Source organism: Botryllus schlosseri, chromosome 12 (genome assembly GCF_051294905.1).
Source record: "Botryllus schlosseri isolate E-star chromosome 12, Bs_hap1, whole genome shotgun sequence".
Classification (NCBI taxonomy): Eukaryota; Metazoa; Chordata; class Ascidiacea; order Stolidobranchia; family Styelidae; genus Botryllus; species Botryllus schlosseri.
Window position 1 is genome coordinate 5,043,654 of NC_137247.1, and position 24,429 is coordinate 5,068,082.

A 24,429-nucleotide genomic window follows, 5' to 3' on the forward strand; every position below is an offset into this window, starting at 1 on the left:
TCCGATAAGCTCATCAATTCTACTCTGGTACAGTCGCATCAATGAGTGCCTGGGTCTCATTCAACACAACCTGTTAAATACAAACGTCTCTTTGGGCAATACTCTGCAACCAAAACAACAAAAAAGAGTAAGTGCATAAAAGTTTCTTTATCGCAGTATGTACATTGTACAATAAGATGGTCCGAGGATAAAACCAAGCACGAAGTAAAATATGAGACAGGCAAAAGCCACCCAAGGCAATGCTTACCAAGCATATTCTGTACGCTTTGAGAGACACGATGATAGGATAGAATACAATGGAAGTGCGTAGAAAAATAAGTGATAAGAATATAGGTATGTTAGAAGCTGCCCGACACGTCACACATCGCTTGCTACCAGACATGGACAACTAGAAAATTTTCAGCGTACGGTATCTAAATTACATTCGAATTACAGCTAGTTTTTTCCAAATAATATTAGAATTTCTGAATTCACGAATGGCAAATGTCTGTAAACTGTGTACAGCAAACTTGGGTCGATTCGCACTATAGTTCTTCCGTTGCATTTTCAGGAAAACCAGAAATTACACTAGAATTAAAATCCGAGTGTCACAAATTAGATTACTGGCATTTCGGTCAAATTACAAAACTAGAATTATCTAGTTGCCCAAGTCTGCTTGGCACACGAGATCACCGAACGGACCACAAAAGAGATGATGGTTTCGTTATGATTTCGTTCTCCAGTCATTTCAACGCAGAGTTGGAACGTTGCAATTTACTGTGAAATGTAGCTGACATCAACAGTGCCTTTGAGAAATCCGATATAACATTTTCCATGCACCCTTAAAGTGACGTGATCAGCCACTTCCTATCTGGAAGCATTAATACTCCTGAGGTATTTTGCAACAGAGAGCCTGCAGTCGTCATGGCAGTATATTGTTTAACGCGACTTTTTGGCCGTTGTTCAAACGTTCGGGAAATCGAATATTAAACTTAATGACGAGGTCCCCGCGTTGATCTCCGTTTCTCGGAATCGGCAGACCGTGTTGCGGGATGCGTCTCTCCGTCGTCGGCGTTATGACGTCGCTGCAATTTACGGGAATGAAGCGTCCCTCAAGAGTTGGCACTTGCACAGTACACCCCACAAGAGACTGGAAGAAAGAACAGATACATCAGCGATTGATCATACAGTTGATGATGGTTCAATTCAGTTAATTGTAGGCCAATTTAAAATTATGTGAATCTATCAGCCAGAAAATAGAGCAATGTTATTTCTGCCGGGAATGCGTTTGTTGATATGAAATGTTCTTTCCGATTGTTGACATAGGCTACAGTGTACTTTCCCATTCTCTACTAGTTCCTGACGAGTGTCGGCCGAGAATATTCGGGTAGCCTATAATTCCATGACCCATATTAGTATATTATTTAATTGCATATTGAAGTTCTGTACCGCCAAGAAGCTCTTAAAAAATTTGGGTTTATTTCAGTATAATTCAGTATATATATTCAAAATCAATTCTATCACAAAATGCAACATCACTCATCGTAAGTACAAAGGCAAATTTGTCAGGCAAGCACTATACTTTATCCTATTCAGTGGGCGATAATGTAATGCCGTATGGTAGAAGGTGTCAATGAGAGATCTTGAACAAAAGCTTACGCACGGCACTGAATTGAATGACATGATACAAGGTGAGTTAGGCAAGGTTAAATAACTTTCCTCACTGAACACATGAAATTTCAAGTAACACGTCTTGGGATGCAAATTAAACCGTGTATCAGAGTAACATATTCATTATCAACTGCATGAAACAAATCTTGGAGAACATACCTCTCTCAAAGTTATGGTTTTAACATATATGATATCGCTGCCGTCTCTCTTGAATAATCCATGCGGCAGATCTCTTATCGTGAATATAATATCGGCGCGTAATCGTCCGGGGCTGTCGTCTCCCTCTTGCGGGTATGTGATACGAGTTCCTTCCTAAAAATGGTTCTATTTGAGGAGAGATCCTACTAAGTTGTACAAAAATTATGCTTTCAAAATGATCAGAAAAGCAATCTGAACGCAAAATTCATTCATGTAGCATGTCAAAGAAAGTGCTTGGGCCTTCTATTTCTGAAAGACTTTTTGTGGACCCCATGTTGACTGTTTCATTGATTCCAGCAAACATTTGTCATAAAACTAGAACATGGCACGGTATTGAGATTCACAATGATTACAATAGGTCTATGATTAAAGCAAACCAAGTTGCCAGATTTTTGCAAAGTCTTAAACTTCAAAACGGTACAATCGATAGATTTAAAGCATTTACCCAGTCGGGTCTGGCATAATCTTGAATTGTAAAGTGATTGTCAATAGTGCTGAATTTTACAAAACCTATCACAACAACATATAGTCACTAGACAACTTAGTCTATCGTACACTTTAGGATGGTTCCAATAAGGGTTGTAAATTGTAATGACTCGACTCGAGTCATTTTTTTCAAATGCGAGTCATTGTGCATGACTCTAACCAGATCATATGACTCGAGACTGTGACGGCCAAGACAGACATTTCATCTTCGAAGAATAGCAAAGTGATCACAATATTGGTATTTTGTCTATCAGTCTTGATACACGGAAAATAGAGCCAGAAACTCTCAGGACTGAGGAAAATTACGATAGGCTATTATGAATGCGAGCTATTCTATATCACTCGAGCAGGGTTTAACATGATTGAACTCTAAACTGAACACAATGACTTGAACTCGGACACGACGATCTGCACAAAGACTTGACTTGGTGGCGAGTTCAAAATAAGTGAGATTGACTTGTGGCTTGGTTACAACCCTGGTTTCAGTCCAGATTCGTATTTAGGAGATTGCATCTACAAAGCAAAAACCACACGAATAATGGAAAGCTCAATACTGGCATTGGTCAAGTTATCGTGTTAACTTTCTAGGAATACCCCATATACAAAGAAGGCTTCTTACTTTCCATCCTTTTTTGATTTCGATATCTAATATTTTGTCTTCCGATCTCATGGTACGTCCACAAGGATTGAACCTTTTTCGTGTAATTTTCAGTTTCTTCACACAACCGTGATAGACCTCTTCCAGAGACACCTTTAAATCATGAACCACAGGCGGATCTTGCGGCAACTGTCCATTTTTTTGATGCTGCTGACGTTCGAAAAATTCCTCGTTCCGTTTGAACATCTTATCAAAGTCAGAGTCCATCGTGTTAAATCCTTTGAAAATATTGTCAAAATCGAAAGGGGTATCGGAAAAAAACGTTTCGAAAGTTTCACGAGCGTCGAAGGTAAACGAGCAACCGCCAGATCCTCCCATTTCATTGCGTAAACCCTCCTCCACGTATGTGTCGTAAATCCGTCGTTTACGAGGATTCGTCAGAACTTCATAAGCTTCCGCCACGAGTTTGAATTTTTCTTCCGCCTCCGGACATTGATTTTTATCGGGATGGTATTTCAGTGCCATTTTTTTGTATGCTCTTTTAATGTCCTCACACACAGCGTCCCGCGGTATATTGAGAATCTCATAGTAATCTTTTACCATCTTTGCTCAGAAGGTCACAAAAATGTGACGATCTGCCTAACATAGACGGTAATGCAGTTTTGATTCAGATTTTCAAATTATTAAATAAATTACGCTGTTGCAAAAAATGAATATTAGAAAGTGAACAATATTCAAGTTTGAGTAGATAAGCAAACCACAAAACTAGGATATAATCACAAGTACTGTCCTATAACACAAACTCTTAAACAAAAATGTGTGAGATGATTGGAAACATCAGGGATTGGGTTAGGCTGAAGGGGCGGTTAGATTGGGTTGTGTAGGAAAATTTAAGTTATCAGAAATTCATCGTGCTTCAATCAATTATCGTTATAATGTGATGTAGAACTGGCCATTTATGCGATAAATTCTTTGTGGTCGCAAAAAAGGTACATATTTGCACTTTACACAACGTTCATACTGTTATCAAGTTAAAAATTGGTGATGCTCGGATATCTGAAGCCCAGTACTAGATTCGTAATCGTATCACTCATAATAGTTACAGGCCTGCTCGTTTTTGCCCAACCACATAATATTATAGTCCTGATCAATGCTGGACTGGCAAATTCAATTCAGAGGTGCTAACATTTTTGATCAACACAGACACCAATAATATGGTGATATAAATAGCGTATCTAAACACCAGTACGGTGAGCACTAAGCAGAACAGGATGGTACAGGTACGATACCGCAGTCAATTTCTGTTTTATCAACAAAATATTTCAAGTAGAGAGGAGAGGAAGACAATAATAATATACCACAAATTTCCTGGCCAGCGCATCGACCAAAACAATTTGAATAGCTTACAACTCTCTTTACTCGTTTACAATGGAAGATCATCTCATATTACAGCAATATGCGTTTGTTCGGCGAGCCTCTTCTTCTACAGGACTAAGCGGTCAGAAATTCCTTAGGACGTCCTCAACACTCCAGTAAACCGAGGAAAGTTTACTCGATGTAAACAACACTACAAAAGTTAAATATCAGCACACGGGGTTAGGAATAAATAGAGTTGCAGTACCGCGGTATCCAAATGAAACAAAAGCTCCGGGCGAAAATTCTAGAATACTACGTTACCGCGTAGTTCATCGTCATAACATAACTCTAAATATACACAAGGACATGATGCGCATTTGCGTACTGTTGGATCGAAAAATGATAATGTAATGTAAACACTGAGCTTCGAGTGGTGAAATACCCCCTCGACCCATGTTCTGTAATTACTCCCGACTATATTGTCGGTGACGATTTCTTGTGATTGTGTTGTTTACTGCACTTTTCATGCGCTGATGGTCTTGCGGCGCCTTTATAAAAAGTCCGAAGATACAGGTTGTAATGACTCGACTCGAGTCACGATTTTCTGATGACTCGAATTGACTCGAGTCAAATGCTCAAAATACGGAAATGACTCAACTCGAGTCAATCTGTGCATTGAGACTTAAACTCGAGTCATTGCGCATGGAAATAGCGCAGTGGTGACGATAAGCGCCTACTACTGGAGCGGCTCCGGTTCGATTCCCATCGGAGGTCTATCTGTGCTCCTCTTCCCCCGCCTTCACCGTTCTTACGACGGTAAAAAGCCAAGAAAAAGACCCGACGAAAGAATGCACTCACAAAGTATGGAAAGAACTAGAACTAAAATCCGACAGTCGTGGAACATGTCCTCATTCAAGTCGAAATACAAGCAATTTTTTCTAAATGTATACTAGTAAAGCCGTCAGGATTACCGGACCAGGACCAAACATAGCGATCTCGCCATCAGCTACATGCCACCTCATTTTGTCGCTTATTGCCTTATATATTCTATTCTTTACTTTTCATTCAGTTTGCATGCATCTTCTCAACTTCGCCTAGGCCAAGGGGGATGTATGATTCCAAAGACTACTCAAAGTCGTTTCGACACCTTCCTATCTTTTCATTGTATCTCAATTTTGTGGTGTATTGGACCGAAAAAAACTTGCTAATAAACCGAACCGAAGTATTTGGGCACTTCGACTTCCTCTCATCTATCTCATCTCTTCATTACATCACATTACCGGATTACCGGACCACGACTGACCTATCGATCTCGCTTCCCATGACATGCCGCCCTATTTGTCGTCGCTTTCTTTTTTATACTATCTTCTTTACTTTCATTCAGTGTGCATGCCTCCTCTTTACATCGCCTAGGCCAAGGTGGGTGTCAGATTCCATAGACTACTCCTAGTCGCTTCGACATCTTCCTGTCTTTTCATTGTATCGCATTTTTTGTGGTGTATTGAACCATATACTTCGTTTCCATGCTCGGCCGACGGTCGGCCGAAAGGCCATGACGCATGCGTTGTACATGTCGGCCGTGTTTCCATGAGCAGACGTAACCCAACCGTGACTTGGCCGAACTAGGTGGGCGAAGCGATCGCGATGACGTTTTTGGCTTACTTACTAATTAACAATTTCATAATAATCAGAAGATTGCGATAAATGACTCGGTAGGAATGAGCCGAAAAGACTTGTAGCGGTCATTCAATCAAATAACACGCTTTGACCTTGAACGCGAAATGCATCCAACATGTAAAATGGTCACGATGAACCAATTGCTTGAAACTAACAGAAGATAAAATAAGATGGATAAAAGATGAAAATTGGTGGCATATCTTAGTATGTGGGCGATATAGATATGGGATATCGTGGTCCAATAATTTCGAGCACAGAATAGTAACTTCTCCAGTAGTCCACCGGTACTACTGTTTCGTCGTCGTGATTCAGACATGAACGTCCAGTGTCCTGTCGATGATTTGCTTACCAGGGGAATGTGAATAAGTTCACCTAGTTTGTGGTCAAGCGGTATAGTTTGTATTGTATCCATGCACCATAGAACGCAAACCTTCGAATTGTGGCAGCAGCGTATGTGATCAGATCGCGAAGATTTCGGTAGCCTACGGGTAATTCGTAGCAGTACCGGTACTACTAAATTCCGTTGCGATCATAATTCTTGGTTTCTCAAGGCGTCCAAGATCCGTCCGGAGTGCAGCCATGGTTAATTTGATACGAAAAGTGTATTGTAAGTAGCGAATACCAATTAGCTAATCGAAGACACAGCGCATGCATGGCCGAAGGGCTAAGCCGAAGGATTTACTAGATGGCCGACGAGTCGGCCGACGTGGGTGTGCATCACTGTAAATGCGCAACAAAATTCTCTCGTTCGTCGGCCGAGTCTCTCGAAAATGGGCCCATCGGCCGAGCATGGAAACGAAGTAATATACTTCGTTTCCATGCTCGGCCGACGGTCGGCCGAAAGGCCATGACGCATGCGTTGTACATGTCGGCCGTGTTTCCATGACTAGGCGTAATCCGACCGTGACTTTGCCGAACTAGGTGGGCGAAGCGTTCTCGATAACGTTTTTGGCTTGCTTACTAAGTAATAATTTCATAATAATCACAGGATTGCGATAAAATGACTCGGGAGGAATGAGCCGAGATGACTTGTAGCGGTCATTCAATCAAACAACACGCTTTGACCTTGAACACGTAGGCCTAAATCCATCCAACATGTAAAATGGTCATGATGAACAGAAGATAAACTAAAATGGAAAAAAGATGAAAATTGGAGGCATATCTTAGTATGTGGGGGATATAGATATTCTATGGGATATCGGGGTCCAATAATTTCGAGCGCAGAATAATAACTTGTCCAGTAGTCTACCGGTACTACTGTTTCGTCGTCATGATCCACACATGAACTTCCAGTGTCCTGTTGATGATTTGCTTACAAGGGGAATGTGAATAAGATCACCTAGTTTGTGGTGAAAATGTACAGTTTGTGTTGTACCCATGCACCAGAACACAAACCCTCGAATTGTGGCAGCAGCGTACGTGATCAGATCGCGAAGATTTCGGTAGCCTACGGGTAATTCGTAGCAATACCGGTACTACTTCATTCCATTGCAATCATAATTAAATTCCGGGTTTTTCAACGCGTCCAAGATCCGTCCGGAGTGCAGCCATAGTTAATTTTATACGAAAAGCGTATTGTAAGTAGCGAATACCAATTCGCTAGTCGAGGACACAGCGCAAGTATGGCCGAAGGGCTAAGCCGAAGCTTTCATTCGTCGGCCGACGTGGGTGTGCAATCTGTGAATGCGCAACAAAATTCTCTCGTTCGTCGGGCGAGTCTCTCGAAAAGAGGCCCATCGGCCGAGCATGGAAACGAAGTAAATGTGTCCTATATGGTGTCGACACAAGCAAATCTCACGGTTCAATGAAATTGTATCACGTCACAATTTCCATTTGGCTACAGGCAATTTGACGGTTATTTTTGACCGGCTTGCCGAGCAATAAATTTGATAAATCGGGTATCAATCGAAAGCTAACTCTGCACTGATTACGAAAATATAAATTTTATTCCACTCATGGCCCTGGAACCCCCACAATCAGCCCCAAATTATTCATTGTTGAGTAGATTGGCAGTGTGACGCAACAATGCTGTCTGGCGAAACGAGAGAGAAACTCAAGAGCAAGGATGCGGCCGAGCGGCGAGAGTGGGATCAGCTGACGTCGCGGCAATAGCTATGTGCAATTATAGATAACTAACCTAGCTATACAAAGACGGAAGGATCTCCATAAGTTGAAGGATATTGCAGGAAAATTCGTAGGTCCCAAATACATTCTGTGGACCCAGTTCTACCTTTACAAATCAAGGAAAGGCTGGTAATGTGTGCTCGCTTTTAGCGAAGCGCCTATAGAAAGTATCAACAGCGCCACGCATCTCTGGAGCCCTACGCAACAACCAGGCTACGGTAATCGATATCATAATAATCTGACATATCCAATGTAGACTACTTAGACGTAGCCTACATATCTCTATCAGCTGAAGGATATTGCGCGAAAATTGGTAGGGACCAAATACATTCTGTGGATCCAGTTCTACCTTTACAAATCAAGGAAAGGATGGTAATGTGTGCTCGCTTTTAGCGAAGCGCCTACAGAAAGTATCAACAGCGCCACGCATCTCTGGAGCCCTACGCAACAACCGGGCTACGGTAATCGATATCATAATAATCTGACATATCCAATGTAGACTACTTAGACGTAGCCTACATATCTCTATCAGCTGAAGGATATTGCGCGAAAATTGGTAGGGACCAAATACATTCTGTGAACCCAGTTCTACCCTTACAAATCAAGGAAAGGCTGGTAATGTGTGCTCGCTTTTAGCGAAGCGCCTATAGAAAGTATCAACAGCGCCACGCGTCTCTGGAGCCCTACGCAACTAGCGGGCTAAGGCAATCGATATCATAATAATGTGACATATCCAATGTAGACAATTTAGACGTAAGCTAAATATCTCTATCAGTTGAAGGATATTGCGCGAAAATTGGTAGGGCCCTAATACATTCTGTGGACCCAGTTCTACCCTTAAAAGTCAAGGAAAGGCTGATAATTGATAAGGCGTGCTCGCTTGTACCGAAGCAAATAGAAAAAGTATCAACAGCGCAGCGTTTCTCTGCGACGCGATTGCACATAGCTATTGCCGCGACGTCAGCTGATCCCACTCTCGCCGCTCGGCCGCATCCTTGCTCTTGAGTTTCTCTCTCGTTTCGCCAGACAGCATTGTTGCGTCACACTGCCAATCTACTCAACAATGAATAATTTGGGGCTGATTGTGGGGGTTCCAGGGCCATGAGTGGAATAAAATTTATATTTTCGTAATCAGTGCAGAGTCAGCTTTTGATTGATACCCGATTCATCAAATTTATTGTTCGGCAAGCCGGTCAAAGATAACCGTCAAATTGCCTGTAGCCAAATGGAAATTGTGACGTGATACAATTTCATTGAACCGTGAGATTTGCTTGTGTCGACACCATATAGGACACTATGATTGAACTGATAAAATTGCTAGTAAACCAATGATGATGATGATGATGATGACATTGTGTATCGCATTATGTCGCGTGTACTTGTGATCAATTTTTTGTCAATTTCCCAATGATTTCCTCGTTACCTATTAGTTAAATCCAAAAGAACTCGCTGGTATGATCCCTGTCCTGAGTGTCCCCACTGAGCTATATAAACACTGGAGTGCGTTACTCGCGATATTTGCGTGATCAAATGGCCGCCATCTTTGGGTTAAGTTGATGGTTGCGCGTTAAGCTGGTAGTCAAGGCAGAAAAGGTTGGTTGATGTGACTGTTTTGATTACTCTTTGGCCTGGACATATCGATTTCGATGGTTCGGACAAGATAAGGTTATATATGTGTCATTGTATGTATTCATTTGCAAATATCTTCCTGATGTAGATTGCTTAACTCGTTGTATCCAGGTAAATAAACATATGCTTCTGCTCAAAAATTCCTGCTGGCCTTGAGTGCTGTTTTCACAATTACTGGGATAAGTCAATTGTCATGGCATTGATAATTCGATTTGGATATGATTCCGTTAATCCTAAGGGAGCTTGATAATGTTGTCTTCTCTATCCCTACAGTTTCAGGTACTGTGTATGGCAATTTGATTTGGATATGATGCCATTAATCCTGAGGGAGCTTGCTGATGTTGTCTTTATACTCATTATAGCTTCAGTTTCATGTACTGCGTCCTCGAATTGTTGTTGCAAGCACACACTGTAATTTACTATTCTTACAAATCTTGAAAACCAGCAAACAGGCACATCTCAAGTATAAATAATTACCAAGCTATCAAATGATTGCAATGGATATTGTCAGTTTTGTTGTTATTTCCCAGGTACTGTATCTATAGGTAGTAAAAGCATATATGGCTATGACCACCAGCTTCAAGTTATTACCGGAGACTGCCTCAGAATCAACCTGGCCTCGATACAAAATCTTCTTACTACAATGGCGCTGATGAATGAATGAATGCTATCGCTGCCAGCTACGTGGTGGCTATGAATACCACTGGCGGAGGAAAATTCAGCATCATGTGACATGACAAAGGCACAGCTACAATCAAAGTTATACGATCTAATTGTTATTCTACTTATTCATTGTGTCAAAGTAGTCGAAATAAATTGTAGAAAGTGAAAGTGAGGATATGTGAGTTATGTGTAGCAATATGGGTTAGCGATTTCTGCAGAGGTGATCAAATGAGAGAAATAATATATTTATATCATTAAATGAGAGATACAAGATGAATGCATGAGTCCGTATTTAGATCGGGGTAGAATTGCCTAGTACTCACTGAAATTGACGCAATGTTGGTTACAACAATCTGCACTCGGAGTTTATTATCGTTATTGATTTGATCAGATCAATCATCGATGAAAAGATAGCAAGGTAACGCAACGACCTGAGGTAATCTACAAAATCTACACCCACCCACCTTTCGTTGCCTGCTAGATGAAGCATTCCTACCTGGTGCATTTTCGGATCAACCATTTCTGGGATCACGCAGTTGCTGCCTACGTGATCCCTTTCTTCCCTACAAGACGATACATTACAACCTGGCTTTCGATCACACGAAATACCGCGCTGTACTGTCTAGTACCCGAACTTTCGTTTTCAGAAACACTAGCTTCAGTCATGAGAAACGCAAGGTTATGAATGATTTTTCTATTAAAATAAGTAACATAAAAAATAAAAACAGAAATATATTAATTAATTGTTATTGACTTGACGTCACCCTCGACATAATTGAGGGTGATCTGAAAGTAAAATGTGGGATAAGTTAGGGCTTAATATCTGCGAACGAGGTACAATAAACGAACCAATTCTGATCGAAGTTGCAATTTAAAAGACCAAATTTGCTGACCACTCCCGTCTAGCAAAGTACCCATTCTGCTAGGCGGTTTCTGATGAGTTTGAGCATTTGACTAGGACTAAAATTACTTGGATTTGATGATTGGGTAAATATGGACCAGGAAAACTAGACTCAATGTTCCTGGACGATATGTCTGCCCGCAATGCGGAAAGCCAAGTGGAGTGGCAGGAAAGCCCGTCGCATGTCAATGAAGCAACAGTTGCACCGGTTTCGTTAAGCTTGTTCATGCAAATTTCAACCAAATTTGCTCGTTCCGATCCTGTCAAACCATTCTTGAAAAAGAATCCAAGCGGAATCTTCCAGGATGAATTGACGCAAACAGCCATAAAAACTAATACATCTCTTGCCAGTGGCAAAGAATCATCGTCCTCGCAGTCAGTACCCATGTCTACATATCCTCGATATCTTCTTCCATCCCAAAAAACCTGTTTGCGGATCGACATTTCATCCATCATTATGGAACATATTACAGGAGCTGTTGATGCCTCTACTTTTCCTCTGATAGCAGAAAACGCAATACCAGTAAAGCCAGGCTCAGCGGGAAGTTTTCCATACCAGCGTCTTATCACATTCGGATGGGGAAGAGCGAGTTGAAAATTTTGACGCACAAAATTGTATGCCTTTGCAGAATAATACTGCAGCGTCATTGCAAAAATATTGCAGTTCTTCAGAGTATTTGACTCCTCTTCTACCAACTTGTAGCTTCATGCGCTGCAACAGCTCACTTGGTAGACGACTGAATTTTTGTGGCATTACTTCTCCGCACAAATCGCTGATCAAATTTTTTTTTTCAGAGATGCAATGACCTCATCCAGAGTTTTCACTTTTTTTCTCAGGCGGCATGTCCTCATTTTGGCAGCATGCAACCCCTTTTTAATTTGTACCACTCTACGGCGTTGCTGTTGAATCAGCTTTTGAGGAGAGGCACGTGCACAGTAACTGCGGTCGTGGAGAACTGCTTCACCAGTTTGTGCTTTACAATAACGTTTCTTATCTTGAAGTGTTGCTGGTCTTGCTTGCCGTTTGTTGGAAGCCTGAAATTCACGAATTTCACATCAACAGAGGCTAGAGTAAGGGTATACTTATATAAACTTAACTTTAGAAGTAAATATATAAATGTCTACTGTACCTTTGACCTCATATATTTAGGAAAGTTCAGAAATCTCGTTGGCACCACATTCTCCCTCAAACGTATCAACTGGCCCACATGGTAAATGGCACTTTCCGGAAAATGATCGGAGCAGATAACTGACGATCTTGATGGGACCCAGTTTTTTGTTTTCATGCTTTCTAACCATCTTCCTTTCAGCGATTCATTAGTAGGAAAGCTGCATTATATGGAGCATTGTATGAAGCAAAGCACACTAAATAGTCAATTCTTTGTTATGAGCTATGATAAAAGCAGAAGGGACATAAAATAACTTGTCTGATAAAATTATACATCTGCCACTTTTCACTCCATAGGCTATTGTATTCAAGATTGACGCAGCCTTCTAAAGCTAAAGCAGTTCAAATGTAAACCTTGAAAAATATATTTGAATAAATAAATTGACAGTTTCGCACAAAGCTATAAGGAATAAAGATGAACTCGACTATGGAATTTGCAAATTCCACAGTATTTGTTTAGCATCTGAAAAAGATATCCTGTTTTAACTATGCTGATGAAAACCCATCTAGGCCATTAATTGAATCTTTTCCTTGTATTCCTACTCTTGCCTACATAGCATAAGCAAGAATTGAATACTAAACTGATTATTGGCCGAACTGCTTGTACTCGATCATGGACAAAATACGAAGAGTGAGATGGACATTATTACAGATTATTACAGATATTGATGATGAACATTACATAGAGGATATGGTGACACGGATTTCTGCTGGTAGTCTGGTCTGGTCATTTCATTCATATAGCTGCAACGAAATGTTCTGCTGTCACTTTACCATGACCTGTTCATTACAACTGTGACTGATCTGGGCATGTCTGGCTGCTATGCTTATTCTGTTATTCACTTACCGGTGAAAATTTCTGGGGTATCGACGCTTTACCATCGACTCTTCATCACTACTGCCGTTACTATTACTTCTCCCATACGACTCACTGGATATCTTCTTCCGCCTTTTACTACACCCATAGGCACAGCAAAGGCTACCACTACCACCTGATGAACGTACTATCTTCGACATGTCGAATTACACAGAATATCAATATACTGACACGAGATATTGGGCTGAAACAAATCCTGAATGTTAGAATAATTAGTCATTCAAAGCTCTATACGCATACAATACTACAGAACCAACACGAATCAAATATATTCAATCACTGACCGCTTTTCCATAAGCCCCTGTACTAAATCGATTAACCGAGCACCCACAATGCATCTGCGCATTGAGATCACGCAAATTTGCTTAGCCGGAGATAGCAGTAGTTCGGGGCTTGAGTGTCCCTGGTTTGTTTCAGAACCCTGCGAATCAAGACCACCGAGCCGTGTAGGAATTATAATTACACCGGTAGCTGTCACAAAAGAGTCGATGAAAAACTGTAGATAGTGAAAGGAAAGGAGCAGTTACGATCGAGATCAGAGGATTTAATTTTGAGCGTAATTGATTTGGCATCCTTTATTATGCGGGTTTTCCTAGCCATTACCGTGCAGATTTTCTGCAAGCAGAGCCTCTGTGCGTGACGCTACTCCACGGACATTATATTCCTCTCACATAAGAACTTTACGATTTGGAAAGTGATATTATCGCTGATTCAGCAAATGGTTAACGGCACTGTTTGAGAAATGGCGGAAGATAAATGGAAAATTATCGATACTCATGTCAACTCCATGATAGACTGGACCAAAGCATTGTCCGTAACGCCAACCAACAATCAAACGCCGTCAACTCAACGGCAAGGACACATACATAGAAAAAGCGAACCGGACGTTGTGATGATACGCGAGGCGCAAAAATCCAAAATAGGACAGCTGCCTGTTCCACCTCAATCAGCACCTGTTCAGCCTGGCTCATTTACGCTCGACTGGAGCTCAAGGCCGTACGGAACAGCCGAGGAAAATGCTGGCCATGAGGAGAACACTGCCATTGAAGTTGATGCATTTAAACCGACAACTGGTTCAAAATCACCTCACATTATTCCAACTCCACCCACGCATCGTCGCACTAATTCCCCATCACCACGTCATCCCCAAGCTACCAATGACCATGAACAAAGTGGGTTTGTTGGGGTAGAAGCACCCAGGCCTCCCCCATATCAACGAGGTATAGCAAATGGTCAGGCACGAACAAATCGTCCGTATAATGGTGCAGCTGATGGGCAAATGTCCCACTCGCCGCGGCTTCCAGACAATTCGTACAAGGCGTTTATAACGGTGAAAAATCCAGCGGGACCTAACTTTGGATATCCGTCTCCAAAAACTAACAGAAGAAGCTCGATGCCTGGAAATCATATCGACCCTAGGTAAGAAAATCGATAACTTATCATTAAGACCAATATTTAATCTCGTGGTACAAAATTTTGTGTAGGATATTCTCAATTCAGGTGTCTGGTATAGGTATTTAAATTTGTTATACTGTTTAAATAACAGATTAATTGATGCACAATTCATATAGGCTATCTGAGTCTCGTGAAACAGAGTGTTGAGCGATCATGCAAATTTTTCTTTCTGCAAACAGACGATTTGCTGCAGTTTAGCTAAATATCTTTAACTAGCATAGAAATAACCAATACTGTATGTGAGTTGATGGATGTGATGTATATTCAATACTACAAAATCATCAAAATGCAAAGTTAGATTTAGTGATCTGAAGTGAAATAGGCTTGTGTTCTGTATAGAACCACCTTTCCTAAATATAGCCTATTGCTACAAATTTTTCATGATACTGGATTGAAAAATTCCCCTTCCTCGTTAATTGATGAATGACTTGTTGACCTATTGATTAGGCTTGCAGAATTGATTTTATTAGGTAATGGCGCTAATTTCTCTCGATTGCTTTCTAGTATATATATCAGTCACTAAGGACGATTTAATGGATTCCACTGTTGAATACAGTATGGCAATAGTGGTATATTTTGCTTGTTCAAAACGTTATGATTGAGTTTCAATACAATATTACTATAATGTACTTGTAGGATTCATCAGCACTCTGCTGTTTCAGGTATTGCCGCCTTATGTAATGTGATGGTATTCAGTATCATTCGATAGAACTGTGTGGGATATTTCTGACCTTTGTTTGTGTGGTTAAAATTCTAAGATAGTTTCCTACCTGATAGAAGTGTGTGTATAAAAGCACACTCGGTCAGCTCTTATTTAGTTATAGCTTCTGTAGGTGGTATTGCCAGTTACAATTGAGTACAGTAATGGCTATTTTGAGGTGCTGCAGCTGAACAAATTATTTTGAAGGAATGCATTTCACATGCGGAAAAGTATAGCTTTGATTCTACATTTAACAATAATGTAATACAAAAATGTTGTTTCTTGGACAGCTAATTCTAGTAACACTTGATTTTGTATTGCTCGACTTCAAGTTATTTGCGTAATTCAGTTTATAAATCCAAATCACAGTAATTTCCATAGCAATGATAGTCCTACATGTATGCTTTCCCAAATGTTTGTAGAACAGTGGGAATCTTATGAAGTGAAATGTGTTGTGCTTCATTAACATTGAAATCAGAGTTATTGAATGCTCATTTGATCATTTCTCGCCAGCCTGATCACTACCCTCTGTCACTGAAAATAAACACGCTCTGTCTAACCCTAAAATCATTTAATGGCTTTGTAATTATGTAAAGTTAATAATTGATGTAGGCTTTTCAAAAAAGAACAGAAAAGAATTCATCCTGACTTCGTTAGTCAGTTAAGCCTATTGCTTGCAATAGTCAAAGTGTTAAGTCGGTTGTTACAGTGCAGTATCAAGCTTCTGCGCCAGAGTGAATGCATTCTATTCTTCTTCCAAGGAAGATACTTTGTCAAATAATGTACTACTACTTTATAATGACATGCTAATATACCACCCAAGGTTAGGCCAACAATAAAGTTTATAGAATCACAATACAACAACAAAATATTCAACACCACCATTAGGATGAGGTCAGGTTTCGCAAAATAACTTATGCAATAGGATGTACTAGGGTGAATATCTCAAATGTTGTGTTGAAATTCGAATTTTCAGGAGTTTCAATATTTATTTTCTTCATATGTTATTCCTTTGAAATCATTAATACGTGTCGTGATGATCTGTTAGACTTAACTTTTGAGATATTGTGTTATCTAATGAGACCTTTGTTTGAATGGGGCCTACTGGTTTACTAATTTGTTATTTTGTAGGGCGCAGAGTGCTAGTCCAAGTATCCCTCGAAGATCAACGTCCATTCAGCCGACCATGCCTAGAAGAAGCACACACGACAATTTTATCACGAGCATACTTCCAGAGATCCCGAGTCATCCGGTCCTGCCTGTTGTGACAATACCGACTTCATTCAATCCTAGCCCCAACGTGATTATGACCTTATCAAACAAAAAACCTGATGATCAAGAATATACCAAAGGTAAGCAACTGGCGGATAGAGAGTTATTCTATTATAATTGAAACTTCAGATTGATTGCAGCACTACAATGATTGGCTCAATTCCAACCACTGGAAGCTGAGTTACTGATGTCGAAAAATTTGGATTTGAATAAAATAGTATTTACGGTGGGCACAACTATAATCAATAATCAAATAATTCGTCACCGTAAATACTATTTTATTCAAATCCAAAATTTTTTGACGGCAATAACTCCGCTTCCAGTGGTGGGAATCGAGCTAATTTTGGTGAGCATCGTTTCTACAGACAAGCGAACAATTTTATAGGGGGAATTTTTTTATTCATTTTTCTAACCCCGGCTACTGGTTGGAATTAAACCAAATTTGGTGTGCAGGCTTCAATTAGGTAACCTAACAATTTTATCAAGTAGCCAGTACAATTTGAGGAAGAAACTCATTTTTGAACACCCCTACTACGCACGCTAATGGGAATGTCATAGCCGTGGAGCCGCAATCAACCCACAGTATTGTCACCCGAGTCACAAGTCAATCTCACTTTCATAGTTTTGACTTGAGTCAAGTCATTTTCTATTCACCACCGAGTCCAAGTCAGCGAGCAGAGGGTTGAGTCCGAGTAATGATATTATGACTCGAGTCTGAGTCCAAGTCATTGTGTTGACTGTTGACTGCTCGGTTTCCAGTTAAAGTGTTGTTAAGCCCACCTTTTATAACTCTGTTTGGTGATATCGAATGGTTCGCATTCATAATATACTAATTTTCCTCTGCTTTTAGCAGTTTCTGGTTGCATTTTCAAAGACCAGTACCAATAGACAACAGCGGGTTTACTTTACTATTCGTCGAAATCACAATGAAATGTCGGTCTTGGCCGTCTGAGTTTCGAGTCATATGACTTGGTTCGAGTCACGCGCAATGACTCAAGTCCAGTCGTATCATTTCCGTATGTTTAGAAAATGACTCGAGTCCAGTCGAGTCATCAGAAAATCGTGACTCGAGTCGGACTTGAGTCATTACAACCCTGGTATACGGTATACCTAAATACGTTGTCTTCACTCTTCAGCACTTTTACAACATCAGCAAGACCGTATGCAAAGACTACAGAAAGAACTGGAGGCAAAGAAGAAGCTTTTAGAATCTCTGAATGCGACGGTAGCGGTCAAAGAAAGGGAATCTTGCGAGCAGCGTAACGACGAAATTTCGAAATGCATGCCCACGGTAATATTGCGACGGTCTTCGTTTTGTACGATGCGCGTGTGCGTGATTGCGTCTGTTTTTGTCGTTTCAGCCGGACGACATCAGGAAACTTCGCGATAAAAATCGTCAGCTGGAAATAGAATGCAATTGCATGATAAAGGAGGTTGAAGTTGTCTCGAGTAGTGGTGAGGCGACATGTCTTTGTTCTTCTCTTTGTGTGTGCGCAACTGATTTCTATATTCTAAACGTCTAAAGCAGGGGTCACCAACACGTGGCCCGTGAGGTCGTATTGTGATTTGAGATTTCGGAAGAATGCTACGCAAAGCATTATGAAATTCTGAAATTTATCCCGGTTTGTTATTTCAAAATAAGCTATTCGCCTGTGCATATCCATCCCTATTCCCCACAAACTGAAATGGCTTCGGTGATGGGCAACATCAAGAGAGAATCCACTGATATGAATGGGCATATCGGCTGGACGTACAATAGCCCAGACACTGCCAAGACCGAAACGTAGAGAAACAAACGGCTTGGAGTTTCCCCCACAAGATCAAATTTTAGGAGAATATAGTCTTTCTGCTAATAACTAAGCTTTGTCAGGTATCGTGAGCAGCTCATTGGTCAAAACAAAATGAAGTTGATGATCATGATATTTCTTGTTGTATTTATACTTCTTCAACAAGATATTACCTACTTCTTTTGTGGTAACTATGCCCATCGCCCATGTCAGAGAGCACAATGTTGCACTGACATAAAGTTTTATGAACAGGGTCGCCAAACAGTGTGGCCTATTTCGTCATCGATATCGCATGCTTGCGGCCTCTATGAAATTTGAAAAGTGACACGCGACCAGGAGAACATTGTAGTGCGAAAGCTTGGTGTACAGTAGGGCTGTTCAAAAAAAACTTTTTTCCTGAATCTTGCAGGCTAGGTGGTTATCCAGCGATCAAGGATAATCCCAGAATTATCTAAGAAAAACTCAAATAACTACGCTTCTACGGTTTGGAATTGAGTCAAATTTGTTTTGCATCGTTTTTGAAGACAGCACAACAATTTCATGTGGTTGACAGAAAAATTAAAAAAAAAATTTCTTTTGCTTTTTTGGTAAATTCACAATTTTCAAATTTGGTGTGTGTCCTTTCTTTAGGGCAACTTAACGATTTAATCACCTAGCTAGCAAGATTCAGGAGAATTTTTTTTTTTTAACAGCCGTAGTGTACAGACAAATGTCATTCTCATGCGTAATGAGAACGATTTCTGATTCGATATGAACTGAGCTTGAGTTACTACCAAAGTTTTCGCGAATTCGGTAATTCTAATTTTACTTGGCCAAAATTGTGTAGCTATAATTCTAATTCCAGTCGAATTTGGAAAAACCTGTGTAGCTGCATTTCTAATTCTAATCTAACTTGGAAAACAATGTGTAGCTATAAATCTAATTGTAATCTAATTTGGAGAAGCTGAAGATTCGTTAGTTGTCCTACTCTGCCGCCGAGCAGTCCGATCGCACCCCGGCCGAGAACCACAGCGCTACGACTTTACCGTTCTCAATTTTCTATATATTTCATTCAGGCCACAATTCGATGGAGACCAACTTCCACGACTCCATCATTAAGAAAGGAAAGGGAAAAATCAAACCGGGCCACTCCGACCCGTTGCCCTCGCCGCCGTTGCCGCCGCCTCCCGAGCCGCCCGTGGAAGAGGAGGACTCCAAGTGGTCTTGCAAATATTGCACTTTTCTTAATCACAGCGCCCTGGACAAGTGCGAGGTGAGAGAAGTTTCATGGTCGCGGTCGAGTGGAATTTTGTGAAATGTATCTACGCTCTAATTTTAATTCTAATCTAATCGAGCGAAATGCCAATAATCCAATTCTAATCTAATTTGTGAAATGTTTTGTGTACCGGTACTTTTAGTTCTAATCTAATCAAGCGAAATGCCAGTAATCTAATTTTAATCTAATTTGTGAAATGTTTTGTGTAATTTTAGATATAATCTAATCGAGCGAAATGCCAGTAATATAATTCTAGTCTAATTTGTGAAATGTGCCTGTGCTGTAATTTCAATTCCAATCTAATCGAATGAAATGCCAGTGATCTAATTCTAGTTTAATTTGTGAAATGTTTCTCTTCTGTATTTTAGTTCTAATCTAATCGAGCGAAATGCAAGTAATCTAATTCTAGTCTAATTTGTGAAATGCTTTTGTTGTGTAATTTTAGTTCTAATCTAATCAAGCGAAATGCCAGTAATCTAATTTTAATCTAATTTGTGAAATGTTTTGTGTAATTTTAGTTCTAATCTAATCGAGCGAAATGCCAGTAATATAATTCTAGTCCAATTTGTGAAATGTGCCTGTGCTGTAATTTTAATTCCAATCTAATCGAATGAAATGCCAGTGATCTAATTCTAGTTTAATTTGTGAAATGTTTCTCTTCTGTAATTTTAGTTCTAATCTAATCGAGCGAAATGCAAGTAATCTAATTCTAGTCTAATTTGTGAAATGCTTTTGTTGTGTAATTTTAGTTCTAATCTAATCGAGCGAAATGGCAGCAATCCAATTCTAGTCCAATTTGTGAAATGTTTCTCTTCTGTAATTTTAGTTCTAATCTAATCGAGCGAAATGCAAGCAATCTAATTCTAGTCTAATTTGTGAAATGCTTTTGTTGTGTAATTTTAGTTCTAATCTAATGGTATATTATAGTTTTGAACCTCTAAGAAGCTCTTCAAACTCCGGGAAGTAATGTTTCGGCGCAAGCCAAAGTCCGGACAATGTGCTAGCCAAATATTAAGCAACAATTTTCCTTACCTTATCTGCAAACCATAATTGATCATTGTTATAATACATGCATATTTATTAGCTATTGGCGTAGTGAGAACGCTTTTGAGTTGCATGAGCCTTTTTCTCCATGCCTTATTTTAAACATTTGCACGTGTCTCATCCTAAATTCCAGGGTTGTAACCAAGTCACGGGGTTCCGAGTCACAAGTCTATTTCACGTTTACAGTTTTGACTCGAGTCGAGTCATTTTCAATTAGCTACCGAGTCAAGTCCAAGTCAGCTAGTGGAGGGTCGGGTTTAAGTCATAGTGTTTTGACTAGCGTCCAATTCATTATGTTCACTGTTCAGTTGTCAGTGCAATCCGGTTCAACCCAATTTTTTCAACTCTGCTCTGGTGAAAAAAAATGACTGGCATTCTTAAGATAGTAATTTTCGTCAATCTTAACAGTTTCTGGTCCTATTTTTCAAGTATCAAGACTGACAGGCTAACTACCAATAATGTGGTAACTTTACTATTCTTGGAAGTTACAATGTAATGTCTGTCTTGGCCGTCCTGCTCTAGAGTCGTATGACTTGGTTCGAGTAATGCACAATGACTCGAGTACAAGTTGAGTCAATACAATAATTGACTCAAGTCTAGTCATTTTGCACATTTGAAAATAGACTCGAGACAAGTTGAGTCACCAAAAATTCGCGACTCAAGTCATTACAACCCCTAAATTCTCAAAATCTGGCGCGTTTCACACACGTAATTGAGCCGTGTGTGGCTTTCTATTTTAGATGTGCGATTACAGAAGACACAGGCCAGCGGTGTCGTGAAACTTACTCAAAACTCGATGCTTGCAATGGCGGATACCGGGCGTTTCAGAGTTTGAAAAGGCGTCGTGTTTCCACGGAGAATTGGCGGGATCAAGAAAACCCTCAAGTTCCTACAAAATTTGTTGAGGATATCGTTTGTTCGCGAGACTGTTCCTGTGGTATTCTTCGGATTATGTGTAGAACTAAGACGCATTTATATTTGAAGCCGGCGTCCGATTAGCACTGCACGGTCACTTTTGCAGGCTCACCGCTATCAGACTACCTGCCCAAACCAAATTGTATCGGTTATGTCTTCCTTGTTTCAAACGCACGCCGTGATTGTTAGGTGCCTTAGCTTTGCTACACCCACAGAAGTTTGCAAACTGCTGGATTTTCAAAATGCGCAACTAGAACTAGAGCTACTCACTTTTCAAAACTCGCAGCTAGAACTATAGCAGGTAACTTAGATTCAATTCTGGAGCAACCCCTTAATCGGCTAAATCCACCCACTGGCTACGCCACTGTTAGTAGCGGAATCTCACAACAAAACACTGACATCACAATTCACGCCAAGCGACGAAAGTATATTCCACTTGTTCTGTACCCATTTTTTAATGTGCAACTCGAACTCGAACTACTCGAACTAATAGTTAGTTGACCGCCAACTAACTAGGATGATAATTTGCGCAAGTCTCAGCGCCCGTATTTCGAGATCTAGAATGCTTATTCCCGGCCGGTTTATGATTGCGTTGTCACGATGACTCCGCAATTCGTTATCAGAATGGTTATCATGTTAGAAGAAGGTATATTTTGCTTCCGTTGTTCTACCCGCGGACCATTGATACGCGGTCTGTAATCTGAGCCTCACAATTCGCTGACTGTTTCAGTGTTATGCACTGTTGCATGCGAGTGTTTGTTGTTTGACGCTGGCGGGCGACTTGACATTATTGCTAAGTAAAGCAATAACAGGTATAAGATTATCATCCCTTATTCAGCTGGTGCGGATATGACCCCCGTCTGTATAACGGGATTTTCACGGTACGCGCTCGCAGACAGAGCACTAGTTCAAGTGGTCGGAATAGAATAGTTCGCATTTTTGTCATTGATTCAGTTCCAAAACCAAATATGTTCCTGAAACTGTCCAACAGACACTATATTTTCTTTGCTTTGCACGAAACAAGAGTTTAAGTTTGAATATCGGAATATACTTAAGTTGACAGAGCTAAATGCTGATGTGATTTTCTGATCTTTTGATCTTTTCGTGGTCAATACAAGGTGGGCACTCGAAAGCTCGTGACATCATCCGCTGTGCGTTAGATAGAAACTGCTGTACAATCACTAGGGCTAGGTACGATGATTCTAATAGTATTGAATGCAATTATTTGAGCCGAGTAGCATTCATTTGCGGTAGCTATTGGTGAATGATCAAAACGAGCCCGTATGAACCCGATCTAGTATCGCCGTGTCTAGTAACGTGATATATTTGAGCGTTAGTTCACCATCCATCTTTGAACCTTGGACCAATCCCTACCGATCGGCCGTTTATTGATAACTATTCCAGGTTTGTATAGCGACCTTGCCGTGATCGTGTTTTTCAAAGTTCCATTCCGATTCCGCTTTATCCGGTGATGATTTCTTACGTAATCAACAGGCGTCTGTATCTTTCTCGTTGGTGCTTCCTATTCGGTCGTAGCGCTGTAGTTTATGCACAGGCTTGCCGGTGGCGAGTGATATTATCCGATGCTTTTGCTAATATGTAATACTGCTATTTTGAGGTTACGGCTCTGTCGTTATCCTGATGCGCTGTACAGTAAAAACAGTATTTACTCGAATGCATTTTTTCTAAATATTTTATAAAATATAAAACTGACTGACCTTTCGCGGTGTGTGGAGTCGTTTTGGATCTGTTGCGTTCGAAGGTGTGTCGAGCGAGAGCAGGGGTTCGGAGATGTCAGGGACTCAGGGCAACTAATGTTCAGCTTTTCTAACTTGGATTTAGAGGTCGACCGATATTGATTTTTATTGGCCGATACCGATATCATAGGCCGATATTAATATGGAAGGAGCAGAGAACAGTTTCACCAAAAATAATATATATTTGGCAAGATGGCACTTGTACATTAGGGCTCTTCAAAAATGACTTTTTTTCTCAAATCGTACTGACTACTTGATAAAATTGTTAGGTTACCTAATTTAAGCCTACACACAAAATTTGGTTCAATTCCAGCCAGTAACCGCTTTGCTACAGGAGAAGAAATTTCTATTCATTATATAAAAACAAATAATAAAAAAATTGAAATTTTCTGTTCACCTCATGAAAGTGTTAGGCTGTCTATAGAAACGATGCTCACCAAATTTGGTTCAATTCCAACCAGTGGAAGCGGAGTTATTGCCGTCGAAAAATTTGGATTTGAATAAAATAGTATTTACGGTGACCGATTCTTTGTTTATTTATTATAGTTGTGCTCATAGGCCGATATCGATAATCGGGAAAGCTCTAAATATCGGCCTCGATAATCAGCCTTGTCGATTATCGGTCGACCTCTACTGGATTAGTAGCCTATTTGAATTTTCTAGTTTATTTCCAAATTTGACTGGAATTATAAATATTGTTAGTTTTTCCAAATTATTTTAGAATTAGATTAAGATTAGAACTACTGATTTCGTGACAACATAAAAATTGAATGGAGTTCATTCTCTTGATAATGTCAATACTTTTAGATTCGAATTGCACATTCAGGGTAGGAACTCTGTAGGCCGATCAAAATCCCGTCGCGTGCCGTATGTTGCCCGCCGCTGGTGTAGGAGGGCATACTCATTAGTTATGTCCA

General features: G+C 40.3%; 3 protein-coding genes across 3 annotated transcripts; 1 reads left to right on the forward strand and 2 right to left on the reverse strand.

Annotated features, from left to right (window-relative positions):
- Positions 1-128: 128 nt before the first annotated feature.
- On the reverse strand, positions 129-4,569 carry LOC145452290 (dnaJ homolog subfamily B member 1-like). The gene is made up of 3 exons (XM_080330500.1): positions 2,954-4,569; positions 1,810-1,962; positions 129-1,129 (listed from the first exon to the last, which is right to left on the reverse strand). Exons 1-3 carry the CDS (start codon positions 3,533-3,535, stop codon positions 902-904), a joined length of 963 nt encoding a protein of 320 aa, XP_080186626.1. The 5' UTR covers positions 3,536-4,569; the 3' UTR covers positions 129-901.
- A 7,455-nt stretch (positions 4,570-12,024) lies between these two features.
- LOC145451748 (uncharacterized) lies at positions 12,025-13,717 on the reverse strand. The gene is made up of 3 exons (XM_080329985.1): positions 13,298-13,717; positions 12,413-12,611; positions 12,025-12,317 (listed from the first exon to the last, which is right to left on the reverse strand). The coding sequence occupies exons 1-3, from the start codon at positions 13,465-13,467 to the stop codon at positions 12,060-12,062; spliced, it is 627 nt and encodes a 208-aa protein (XP_080186111.1). The 5' UTR covers positions 13,468-13,717; the 3' UTR covers positions 12,025-12,059.
- An 88-nt stretch (positions 13,718-13,805) lies between these two features.
- Positions 13,806-23,477, forward strand: LOC145451747 (TGF-beta-activated kinase 1 and MAP3K7-binding protein 3-like). The gene is made up of 6 exons (XM_080329984.1): positions 13,806-14,746; positions 16,614-16,834; positions 17,891-18,045; positions 18,116-18,209; positions 19,597-19,793; positions 21,581-23,477. Exons 1-6 carry the CDS (start codon positions 14,070-14,072, stop codon positions 21,617-21,619), a joined length of 1,383 nt encoding a protein of 460 aa, XP_080186110.1. The 5' UTR covers positions 13,806-14,069; the 3' UTR covers positions 21,620-23,477.
- Positions 23,478-24,429: the final 952 nt, after the last annotated feature.